Source organism: Dendrobium catenatum, unplaced genomic scaffold (genome assembly GCF_001605985.2).
Source record: "Dendrobium catenatum unplaced genomic scaffold, ASM160598v2 fragScaff_scaffold_156, whole genome shotgun sequence".
In the NCBI taxonomy this organism is placed as follows: domain Eukaryota; kingdom Viridiplantae; phylum Streptophyta; class Magnoliopsida; order Asparagales; family Orchidaceae; genus Dendrobium; species Dendrobium catenatum.
The window spans coordinates 11,251,186-11,264,361 of record NW_021318618.1 but is presented as its reverse complement, the minus strand read 5'-3'; the positions used below and the strand labels follow the sequence as shown (position 1 = coordinate 11,264,361).

At 33.6% G+C, this 13,176-nt stretch overlaps 1 protein-coding gene across 2 annotated transcripts; it reads right to left on the bottom strand.

The window, feature by feature from the left end:
- Nucleotides 1-8,431: 8,431 nt before the first annotated feature.
- Nucleotides 8,432-11,366, bottom strand: LOC110096224 (histone-lysine N-methyltransferase, H3 lysine-9 specific SUVH5). 2 transcript variants are annotated; one of them, XM_020822068.2, is made up of 3 exons: nt 11,223-11,366; nt 8,958-11,122; nt 8,432-8,787 (listed from the first exon to the last, which is right to left on the bottom strand). In XM_020822068.2, exons 2-3 carry the CDS (start codon nt 10,969-10,971, stop codon nt 8,756-8,758), a joined length of 2,046 nt encoding a protein of 681 aa, XP_020677727.1. In that variant the 5' UTR covers nt 10,972-11,122; nt 11,223-11,366; the 3' UTR covers nt 8,432-8,755. The 2 variants fall into 2 exon arrangements, with proteins under 2 accessions (XP_020677727.1, XP_020677726.1); XM_020822067.2 differs by having other exon boundaries at nt 8,432-11,122.
- Between the last annotated feature and the right edge of the window lie 1,810 nt (nt 11,367-13,176).

The window sequence follows — 13,176 nt, the reverse complement described above, 5'->3', positions numbered from 1 at the left end:
GAGAGAGAGAGGAGACTGAGAGAGGAGAGAGAGAGAGAGAGACCTGAGAAAGTGGAGACGGCTTTCATAGGCCTTGCGGCTGTCCTTGTCATCGTGGAGATCGAGTTTCAGAACAGTTTTTCTGAAAAAAGAGACCAAAGGTGAGAGCTTTATTAAAAATTTGATCTTGAAATATTCAAAGATAAAAGCTTTATTCAAAAAACAGGGGAGAGCCTTAAGAAAGGATGATATCTTTGACAAAAATAACAGTTCTAAATTCTAATGGAGAAGTAACAAAATACAGTTCCTTGGTTTAAATTTTAAGCAAATCTTCATTATTTTATCTTCAACAAATGCGAGGAACAGAAGTTTGGGAACGAAAAAACGCTCCTTTTACTTACAGAAAACAGGGGAGTGTTGCGGGAAGACAAAGATGAATCTTTTTAGGGGAGATTGAAGAAAAAAAGTGATAAAATCAATACTAAATGAAGAACTTAATAAAATATAGCTTGATTTGTATTGAGAAACAAACCTTCATTTCGTGACCAATTCGTGTTCAGAAGCTGCACTGCGAGAGAGAGAGCACGAGAGAGAGAGAGAGAGAGAGAGAGAGAGAGAGAGAGGGCGAGAGGGAAGAGAGGAGAAGGAGAAGGATTTAATAATATAGCGGATTGGTGGGGCAGCCAATCCTTAGTGACGCAAATCGACCGAGTGACGAAGTCTTCCATAGGTCTCAAGTCAATTGGAGAAAGTTTTTGCAAATATAAGAATAAAACTTTTCTTTTCGTTTAAGTTAAATGTTAAAAATATAATATTAATGATGTAATTGATGAGAGGAGTTCGTAAGACAATAAAAATAATAAAAAAACTCTTAGCACCATTTCATTTTCTTTCGAATATAATAATTTATTTTAGTATTTTTCCTATTGATAGTTGAAGTGGAGAAATATATTGAGCCTATTGTGTGATAAACATAGTATCCCTCAAACTTAAGATAAAATTTTGTAAAATGATGGTGAGACCTGTAATACTGTACAATGTAAAATACTGTTCATTAAAAGAGAAGCACAAAATTAAGTTAAGTATTGCAGAGATGAGAATGCTCAGGTAAATGAGTGACTTACAAACAACTCACATTGGCCCGTTGGTTAAAAGCTTATGCTTCCAACTAAGAGGTCTTAGGTTCGAGTCTTTGTGTATGCGTTGTGTGCGTGAGTTTGCCTTAAATAGCCTAAATGTCCCAAAAAAATGAGTGACTTTTCATTTAAAGACAAAATGCAAAATAAATCTAATGTGAAAAGTGTGTAGTAGCGCTTCAGTGGCAGATAAAGATTAGATAGAGTCGCCTTAGATCGTTTGGGCACATAAAATGTCAACATTCTGATGACAGTTATCCTTATTATTTCTTAATAAAAATTTTATGGTAAAAACTATTTTGAGAAGAATAAAAAAACCTTTCTAAATAAAGCCTAAAACTTACTCAAAATTTTTCGCATATACATTTAATTTGTCTCTAAGTTTAAAGCCACTCATTTATGATTTACCTATAAAATATTACTATATTAGTAATCAGCCCAAATTACTTTCGAGTTGAAAGAAAGAAAATAACAGGTGAAGGCTTGATTCGCACAACAGAAATAAATATTTATTTACAGATTTACATTTTTATCCAGAATTGTTATTTCAGTCTTCTTGTCGGTTAGCGGCATTAATCCACCGCCACCTGTTTTGCAGAATAGAGATCTTATTACCTCAGTTGTGTACGCCAAAAAAAAAATTAATAGATGGTTTCATACTTTCAGTTCATTGGATTTGCTTCAAGATTTGTGCATTAGACGAAAAAGCGCCGATTTAAAATTGTAATGAGATTATGACATTCATATTTCTTTGAAGGGTAATTAATGGGGATAAGGACATGGTTATAATTTTATTATTATTAAAAAAAATATTTGAGAGCATTTTTTATTTATTGGGCGATAATTATTATTAAATGAGTCGACCCATAAAAAAACTCACCATAAGAACCAAAAAATATGACTAATTTGTTCGATATAAAAAATTGTTCTACTTGAAAGTCGGAAGATCATTAATTTGCCAAATAATTAGCCTAATGGTAGATTAATTATGACTAAAATTCTCCATCACACACGTGATCGCATCACGTGCATTGAATTATATGAACTTCCCATGCATAAAACTTATTCTAATTTTGTTAGAGTAAAAATTCAAAATAATCCCTCGACTATCAATAAATGTCAATTTCAGTCTTAGAGTTTTATATTGTCCTATTTTAGTCCATCGACTATTAGAAATTGAGTAAATTTAATCTTTGGTATTTAAATTAATGGAGAGAGCCGAGGAGCTTCGTTTCTTTTGGGGGCATTTAAGTAAAATACATGATAGAAGCTTCCCGCTATACGCCCTGCATGTGATACCATTTAGGGCTGTCAAATTTGGGTCACAGGTCGGGTTCGTGTCAACCCGAAATTGACCAGGCATTGTTCGACCCGACTCAAATCCGACCCGTTTTTAAAAACCTGTCAATTTTTGGACCCCGCAAATTGTCAACCCTGTGGCGATTGGATTGAGATTTCCATTTCGGGTCGAAGGAGGCGATGTCGCCGTCTACCTTAGAGCTTAGAGGCTTCTAGGGTTTGCTTTTTTATCTTTTCTTTTTTCGTCATTGTTGTAGAGATTGCAGGAGTAGCCAGCTCCTTCGTTGTTGTTCGACTTCGCTCCTTGGACAATGTTCCCTTCTGGTGATATCGGAAGTTACAACATTTTGATCAGAAGCAATGACGAGAGTTCGCTCGCTGTGTAGGTAACTTTCTCCGTTTCGTGCACTTAGAGGCGTATAGGGTTTGCTTTTTCTTCTCTTTTTCGTCGTTGCTGACTTGCTGTTGAGATTACAGGAGTCACCGACTCCTTCGTTGCTGTTTGACTTTGCATCTTGGATGACGTTGCGTTTCGGTCGAATCAGAAGTTACAACATTTTGATCGAAAGCAATGACGGGAGTTCGCTCATTGTGAAGTAACTTTCTCTATTTCGTGCGCTTAGAGGTCAAATCCCCTAAATACGCCAAACTACGGTATTCCAGGTCAAAAACCGTGACCCCTAAACCCGATCAGGAATTCGAATGAGGGTCGAAAATCAAGACCTGAACTTGAACCCAACATGTTTCGAATTTGGGTTAACCCTAACCCGAAAAATTTGGTCCGGGATCGAGTTGAATTTTCGGGTCATGCCAGTTTTTGACACCCATAAATTACCGTTAAATACCTTGGAGACCTTTCTGCATAGGAGACCCGAAATATCCAAGTTAACATGAAGTAGGTAGATAACACGAGCGAGGTAGGCGACACAGGCAAGCAAGGCGGGCGAGATGCACTACAACATGCTTCAACGCGAGCGAGACAAACAATGACGAGCAATGCGAGACATCCACGAGACAAAGCTAGGTTTGAAATTTCTCTTTGGCCTCAATTTTCCGCTATTTAATTTAGTAATGGAATAGTTGCTTGCTCAAAAGAGTAAAAAATTCATATGGGAAGAAAGGTTTTTTAGTGAATATTTTTTCTATGTGATTTTAGAGTATTTTTCATATAATATAATTTACAGCAAGTATATGAAACTTAAATAATTTGTTTTTATCCTGAATTTTCAAATCATTATTTCTCATAAAAAGCCCATTATATAAGGGGAAATTTTTTAAAGTAAGTATGATTAAAAATTTAATTATGTGATTAAGCATCGTAAAAAACAAATTTAGAACTAGGCAAAGTCGCCCGTTTAACGAGCGACTTAGTGCTGACTCAGCAATGTGCTTGCCAGGTCATCCGGTTGATACTGTAGCAAGTCGCCCATTAAACGGGCGACTTGCTACAGTAACATAACAATAAATGTATATTTTAACATTTTATTTCGAGGCGGTTTATATAATTAACATTTTTTTCCCAAAAAAATATATATAATTAACATTTCACGTCTCTTTTATTTGAGATCTTGCAGCAATTTAAATGTCTCTACAGATGATTGTGTTCCCATCTAAGGCGGAAAGATGATTTCACAGACGAAATGATTAATATACGGTACTGCAAAAAAGATAGACTTTTATATAATTTGCTAACTCTACTGCTATGCTAGTTTATGCAATTATTACTTCACACCCTTTTTCCCTTTAAATTTACATAATATAAAGCAAAAAATTTCAAGCCGGCAGTTTTTTTTGAAATAATTTAATTAAAAAAATAAATATATTTTTTTATTATTTGTTACTGTAGCAAGTCGCCCGTTTAATGGGCGACTCGCTACAGTATCAACCATATGACTTGGCAAGCGCATTGCTAAGTCAGCACTAAATCGCTCATCAAACGGGCGACTTTACCTAGTTTTAATTTTTTTTTTTTACGATACTTAATCACATAATTAAATTTTTAATCATACTTACTTTAAAAATTTGCCCTTATATAATATCAGAATTGGTTTTATCATACTTATTATTTTTCATTTATTACAACTTAAAAAGTGTAATAAATGGCTCAAGTAAGCAGTTTTTCCATTGCTTTTATCCCTTTATTACAGCCAAGTAAGCAATTTTATCTCAACATCCAATTCTAACACCTAAAATACCTAAAATACCCCTCCAATTTAACTTTTTGAGTTAATAACTCCTTCATTAGGCTTTGAGATCAAATTGGCTCAATTTTTAATCGTCGAGGGACTAAAATTAAGTAATGCAAAACTTTGAGACTAAATTTGTCATTTATTAATAGTCGGAGGATTATTTTGAGTATTTAGTTTCAACTATCAACACTAACACTAAGGCGCTTATAGTTAGGGCTGCAAACGAACCGAGCCATGCCGAGTATGCTTGTTCATGTTTGAGTTCGTTTATCATTAGCTTGTTCAAGTTCGGTTCATATTTGATTCGAGCTTTATTGTTTGTATTCATGTTTGGTTCGTTTAATTTAAGGGTGTTCATGTTTGGTTCATGTTCTGTTTATGTTTGGTTCGTTTAATGCTTATCGAGCTTTAAGCAAACAAGCCTTAACGAGCTATGTTCATGAACATATTTAACAAACAAATATTAAATTTGTTCATGAACATCTTAAACAAACAATCTAACAAACATAGACAAATGTGAAATGTCTTTTGTTCAGAAAATTAAATTTATAATAAAAACAATTATCTATTTAAAATAAAAATATGATTAATCTATTTGAATATATTCTTAAATGAAGCTTACCTATTGCATTTCTCTCCATTCGAGCTTTTATCTAGCTTTTTATTGAGCTTAATGTCGAGCTTGTTTACGAACTTCAAATTATGTTGTTTGTGAACATAAATGAACCGAATACATTAGTGTTCAAGTTTGTTTGTTTAAGGGTCGAGTATTTAAAATGTTGTTCAAATTTGTTTGTTTAGTTAGTTAAACGATCACAAACGAGTTTTAATCGAACCGAGCATCGAGTAGCTCGTCGAACGCTTGGTTCGCTTGCAGCCCTACTTATAGTAGTATTGAAATCTATAATATGATATATTTAGACCAATCCAAGACATTATTAGCATCCATCGCACTTAGATCATCACCATCAAATCACATACAATCACCTCATGGGTTAACTCTAATCCTAATGTGTTGGTTAAGTTAACCTAAGGATAGTATTATTTATTCAAATTTGAAAAGTAGGAGGACATGATTTACCCTCTTTGTTGTTGATAACTGTGAGGAATATTATGAATATAAGTTTAAAAATCATTTGCGCAAATTATAAATTACCTTTCCTTGAATTCATTTTCATAGAATTTTCCAAGCTCCAAAGGTCATTCATATCCTTTGAGAATTCATTTACGCTACTAATAACAAACATATAATCCAGTTACACCATAAGAGTCGTTACGTTAAGGTATTGTTTAGTGCAACTTTCTTACTGTTTCTTAAAACAGTTTTTTAGTACAAAATTTATATTAAAAATCTGTTTTAAGAAGCAGTAAGAAAATCGTCCCAAACGAAACCTAAGACATCCACCAAGTTACTTGCATCATAACTATCATCTCAAAGGTCTCAAATTTCAATATAATTTCAATAAATTTTTTCATAATTAGATAGATTTAATATTTGTAATTAGATTTATGCCTGCCTTGGGCCCACCAAACAAGTATATGATAAATTTCTATTGCTTAAAAAATATTACACTTTTGCCACAATATTCACACATATTGCAAGTCCCCATCACCACAAACCCCTCATGCACTTAACTCTTCAACTTAGAAACCTATGAGAAAACATACAATCCTTATTATTGTTCCCAATCATTTATTTGGAATAATTTTCTTATTATTTTATAAAATAATTTTTTACTTAAAAATTTTTTAACCAAAAAAATGTAATACTAAAAAACTATTTTAAAAAATAATAAAAAAGCCTTCCTAAATAAATTTTGTACATTTATTTTTCTATCTCAAACAGGTTGACACATAAGAGCACCCATGTATTAATTAAATTCTAATAAAAAAAACCTTAAACTGATGTCATATCATTGACCAATAAAACCCATTATTAAACCAAAAAAAAAAAAAAAATTCAACTGATTTTTCATGTAATTTATTTAGGGAGTCTAGCAACACCAAAAAAAAAACAGTCAGCAAAATAAAATTTATAATTGCGGTTAGAAAAGAAAACCACAAAAAAAAGTTATCCCAAATGAAACATTAGGCTTCATTTAGGGCAGCTTTCTTGCTGCTTTCTAAAGGAGCTTTCTAGTTCAAAAAAAATTTGTATTAAAAAGATGTTTTAGAAAGAAATAAGAAGCTGTCTCAAATGAAACCTTAATTGTCTCACATCTCCATCTATCCTCCCTTTACAAGCTAATTAATATTAATCATAGCAATTCAATCATCTACTGTTTAGTGATGCGACAAGTTTAGTCTTCGTTTGGGAAGACTTTCTGACTGTTTCTTAAAGCAATTTTTTAAATTTTTGTACTAAAAAACCGCTTTAAGAAGTACTAAGAAAGTCATCCCAAACAAAACCTAAATCTTTGCGCTAAAAAGCTGCTTTAATAAGCAATAAAAAAGACGTTCCAAATAAAACCTTAGTAAAAAAATTGTGATTTTCAAGATGAAAGGCTTAAATCTCTCTCTTAGATGAAAGCAAATAAAATAAAACAGATTCTACCATCATCTTGACTAGTTTTAGGTATTATGATGAAGAAAGGAACTAAAACTATTTAATTGTCATAATAATACAGTTAATTTATGCAGCAAAAAATTGCACGCCAGCTATTTCAATATCAATTACGTGTCCTATCATTCAAATCAGCTTCAGACTTCCATATGCCAAGTTGCTAACATCCAAATCAATTTGAGAAGAAAATTAGATACAGAAAGAGACTTCAAGAAAGGGAAAATTATTAGGTCCAGACACCAGACGTAGATACGTGTCCAATAAAATATTGACATGTGTAATGTACATGTGTCTAAATCAAGCGCGCCAAAAGTGCAGGTAAAGTGCAAGTAAAGCGCAGTCAAAGTGCGGTCAAAAAGCGCAGTCAAAGCACAGTTAAACCACAGTTAAAGCACAGTCCACGTGGCAAATTTTAATTGGATATCCATACCTATTTTTAGGTCCGGTGTCCGGACCTAATAATTTTCCTCTAGAAAGAGGATGAGCAAATAAAATAAGGGGGAAAATATAAAATACTCTTTCCTTATTGCTTTTTACAACATTTTTTTGAAAGCTGTGAAAAAATAGCTGCCAAAAACCTTCCCAAACAAAGTTTTAATCTCAGGGCATCACATTTACCCAATTTAATCACTTGATTATATAAAATTGATCACAATTAAGGCTTCATTTGGGACGACTTTCTTACTGCTTCTCAAAAATAGTTTTTTAATAAAAAAATTTTAATTTAAACTAAAAAGCTATTTTAAGAAGTAATAAAAAAGCCGTCCAAAACCAAGCCTAAATCTCACAATTTGGGATCATTTCAGATGACTCCTATTTAGATGATATAAAACTTGTTGCCCTTAAAGTTATTCATTAATCTAATTTTCATCATTCATTGTGGTCTACTTCTTGGAAGGAAAGTCAAGATAAATACCGACAACGAGGGAGAAATTAAAAAGAAGAAGATGGAAATCCTAATCTCATTCTAATAAAAAGTTAAAAAATAGAAAAGTATAAAAAACCACTTCAAATTTTATGATTTTATTTTGTACAAAATGTGAAAGTATATATAGCTTCTCAAAAAGTCTTACAATGAAAATAAAGCAAAACAAATTACAAAAGAAGGAACAAAAAAAATTCCAAAAGAGGTCAATGGCCAAAGACAAAGCAAAGGTCCACATATTACAATATAAAAGCAACAAGAGAATCAATCAAATAATTGCAAACTAATATATCATGAACTTCAAATATAGAAATCCGTCTCGCATAGAAAGGATTGGTTCTCTTTCACTGAGCATATGCACACTCATAACAATTTATTGAAATCAATAAAAATTTTACTTGAAGAAAAAAAAAGTACTTATTTAAGAGAACTAAGCCAAGTAAACATAAAAAGCATAAACTGGCTGCCTCTAAAAAGAACTCCATCAAGAACAGTTGATTGGTCATTGGAAAACACAAAATTCCAACTAATTAACTTCATTAATGTTTCAAGAACCAGAAAAAAAAATAAAAAATAAAAAACTCAATAGAGCCTACCAGTGCATTCAACGGTGCCACAGTAGCAAACCTTTTGCTTGATATTCCCATTAGAATCATGAACTTGGTCAATGGTGTAGTTGTAGTGGTATGTCAGCTCCTGCAGAGGTGGTATATCTTCAGAAGCAAATAGCATGATATGTGGCATGCTCGTATTTCCATGATCAAAGAGAAGATTTTGAGCATAAAGATTAGGCATACAGCTGTGGTTGATAAACCTAGCAACATTTCCAAACATGGAAGCATCAACAGTATAGTTAGTTTCATCACCTAGTGAAGAACCTTTCTTCTGCAATTCAGGTATAGAAGTTGGAAGTCCCTCCCAGAGAGCTACATCATGGTAATTATTTCCAATGGCGAACAGATACTCATCATTGGTTCTCCTTTGAGCTTCTTCATCCTGTATAAGCTCACCTACATATTCACAAACAAAGCTACCAGATGGAATGAGAGATAAGGATCTCAGTCCCCAGCCCATAGTTCCTGTTTTAAAGACTTCCAATGGAAACTTTATGCCATGTTGACTAACCCTGTTGTGGCACGAAGGAGGGCATTTGCAAGAAGGTCCACACTCATACACAAGAGGTTTGGCCTGCACAATAGCACCGCGGCTATTGAAAGGAAGTTCCCCACCATTTTTAACTGCGCAGGCACATTTGATGGAATCAGTGCAAATACCGACACAGTCGCAACCTTTGGGACTAATTGGGATATGGTTTGATGGATATATCATCTCCTTGGTATACGTAAAAGGCTGAGGAGACTCTTTATCAATGGTATTGACAGCGCAAATGGGTATCTTCTCCTTTCCGTTGGAGATATCTTCGATGCAGATATCAGAAAATGAAATAGATGTTCTCAACTTAACATTTTTAATTTTGAGTTCAGGCTGTTTCTTCTTCCTCCTCAACTGAAACATAAAGATATCACAACCATCATCATTTTTTTCCATCCAGTATTTCTCAGCCAGGTACAGACCATCATAGATATACCTGGTAGCTTTTCTACCCCTGTAACTTCGAGAATTATTAATTTGAATGTCCTCAACGCCCCAAATAACACGAATAGGATTTTGAGCGTCTATGCTGTTTTTTAGAGCTAAATTACCATATTCTAGCTTTTGATTCCTGTTGGATACACCTGAACCAGAATAAATCAAAACTTCAGAGACGTGGCCATTGTCAGAGTATCTACTAGAGCCAGATGAAATAATACTGCGAGCTAGTAGTCTTCCATCTTGTTTAAAAAAATCGATACCGCCTTGGAGTTGGCGATGAAGGCCAAGCACACAGAGTTCAACCCTTAGATTGAATTCATCTCCGATTTCAACACCAGGCACACTTCCTATGGATAATGAATCGGTTTTTAGCTCCAGGCTGCTCTCCTTCATCATTTTTAAAGCCATCAAATCTAGGCGGTTCCTACGAAAATCAAACTTTGATTTTAAGTCACTTTCTGTATCTTGCGACAACCTGTTATAAATTGAATGGAATGTTTGGAGAGTCCACTTGGCCTTTTTCCGAGAAACATCATCCTCACCATTTAAATCACTCCCAACTATAGCTAGATTTTCCACTTTACATAAATTACCTTTCTTGTTTTCACCAGTGGACTCAATTTTAATTTCAACTTCTTTCCTACTCCTTTTCCCATTCCTTACAGATTCTTCACCATCCAGCCTTCTGGTCTGAGTTTCATTCAAACCATCATCGGGTATTTCTTTCTTTCCACAGCTAGAAGTCATAGATCGAAATGATATCCTTCTCCGCGAAGAATATTTTGTAGAAAGCACAGGCTCCTCTAGCTTAGGATTATGAATAGACTCCACCAATTCAATCCGGTCATCAATTTCTCGAATCTTTTTCCCCTGCATACTGATATTGGACGATATATCAACTTTGACTGGTTTATTAGCAGGTGGCGCTGGGGTTTTACTCCGTTCATTCGTGATTGAAGAGTCATTAGCCTTAGTCAGAACCTGTAAGGATTCATCTTTTGAAACTGACCTTGTTTGAGGCTTCCTCGGATAGTAATCAAGACTACAACCATTATCATTATTCCCGTTATCCAAATCCCCACCAGAAATATCCAATCTGGTATTTGTGGAAGCCGATCTTAATGAATAGTGATTGACGATCGTAGCTTCCTCGCTGACAACAGAACAAAGCGGCTTTATTGCCTCGACAGTTTTAGCAATTGAAGTTTCCGCGTTGATTTGCTCAAAGAACATAACTGAAGGAACCTCCGGGTTGGAATCTCGTGGCCGGCGCTGAGATCCCACCATGCCTGGAAACCTTATTACAACAAATAAAGAACTAGCCGCTAACAAAAAAAGCGCGTATCCAGCGGCATTGAGAGTTTTCTATTTTGCATGACAAGTTTCATCAATGAATTGCATAGCGCAAAAGCAAATCTGAGAAGACGGAGAAGGTAATCTACATAGGAGATACTAATAGATTAGGGTTTTTAGATTAATTGGGAAAAAAATCAGGCCTAAAATAAAAATTGAATGGCGCAGAAGGTGAGAAGCGAGACCTGATTTCTAGCTGTAAGTCCAGCGGCCGGCGAAACCGACTCGGCGGCGACGTACTAAGAACGGGAGGGGTAGCGGGAGCGGGAGCGGGAGCTGCCCTCTCCTTAGGCCGTGAATTTATCGAACCGGGTGAAGGAGAGGTGAGGTTCAAGTGGTTATTCGGTTCGGTATATATATATATATAAACGGTGGATTTATATAAAACTCGAATTTTTTTATTAATGTATTTAATATTAAAGTTAAATATTTATTTAAATAATACATTAAATTTTAGTTAACAAAAAAATTATAACTAAACACATCAAAACTCCATACATCTTTTATATCCAATCAAAAATTTTAATCTTCAAATTTCACATAGTTCAAAAATGATATAAATAATCATTCAAATAAAATTCAAAAATAATTCAAGTAAAGTTTTATAAGAATTCAACATACTTAAAATAAAATTTGAAGATAATTCAAATATGAATGGACAAAGAATTTACCAATATTTGAATGTAGTTAGAACAAGTTTCAAATAATATTCAGATATATTTTAAATTTTCTTGAACAATGTTGAAATAAAGTTTGAATTGGCTTCGATCAAGACTTGAACATAGTTGGAATGAGGTTCAAATAAGGTTTGATCATGGCTAAAACATGATTTGATCAATATTCAAAAAATAATTGAACAAGGTTCAATCATATGGATGTAATAAAGTTCATACGATATTTTAGCAAATTTGTAACTATATTTGAATATTATTCGATTATTGTTCAAATATGTAAGGGGGGATGTGAATTTGATGATACGAGAATGTTCTTCAAGTATGGAAAATTTCATTAATAAGAGATAAGGGTAAAGTCATATTTTGGTAGGACCAATAAATCTTATCTCAACCTATATAAAATTCTCACGATTAGTGATATCACTTAAAAAAAATCAATTAGGGCAGAATCAGGGTTGATTGGTCTCCCAAAGAGAAATATTTTCTAACATTAATTAGAAGCGATTGTACTTTTAATGTCACACTTGATAAACAAAATATGCTATTTTTAGTTGACTCAAATTAACACAAAGGTTGCATATAATTCAAAGACTACTATTTAAGTAGATAATTATAGGCTTTAAATCAAATAAATCCACATGATAGAGGATAAATCATCACTATCAAGTGAGATTATTGTCTCTATATGTAAAACCATAAAAATGTCATTTTAGATCTCGCACGCTTTTCGATGCGTCGCGACGAGTTTTAAGTAAATTTTTTAAAGTTGTCGGAATTTAACGAAAATAATATTAGAAAATTCTACACAAAATTTGGAGTGAATTGATATATCAAAATTATATTTAATTTCTCTTAATTTGAGAGAGAAAATATTCTAAAGTCTAATAATACGATTAATATGCTTAGAGATTATTAAAGCATGGATTGTTTAAGTGAGGGTAGAATAGTCTTTTGGCCATCTAAGGGAATTAAAGGGACGGAATTCATTCGGACCCTCATTCACTCGTTCAGTCGAACCGAACAGAAGCAAGGAGAAGCGCGCGGAAGGGGCGACGGAAAGGCTAGGACGGTGCGCCCCGGAAAGGCTAGGATGGTGACCCTAGGGGTGGATTCCGGTGAACGTTTATGAAGGAGATCGAAGGGAAATCGTAGAGAAGGCTAAGGTGAGTTACATTCTAGTGATTTCTCAAGTTTTTGTATAATTTTCTTTAAGGAAAAATCTAGGATTTGAGGGGAAACATTGATTTTCTTTAAGGGAATGATATTATAGAGTTATAAGATAATTTTATGCAAAAAAAATGAGGCTTTTCTTCAAAACTTTTGAGATTTGGAAAATTAGGATTTTGTAAATTTTTTATTTCTATGAAAATTTCTTAATGCATAATATTTTTACGGGTCTTAAGGAAGTTTTTAAGAGTCGAAATTATGAATTTTCATGAAATATTATTTTTTCTAATTTTTAATT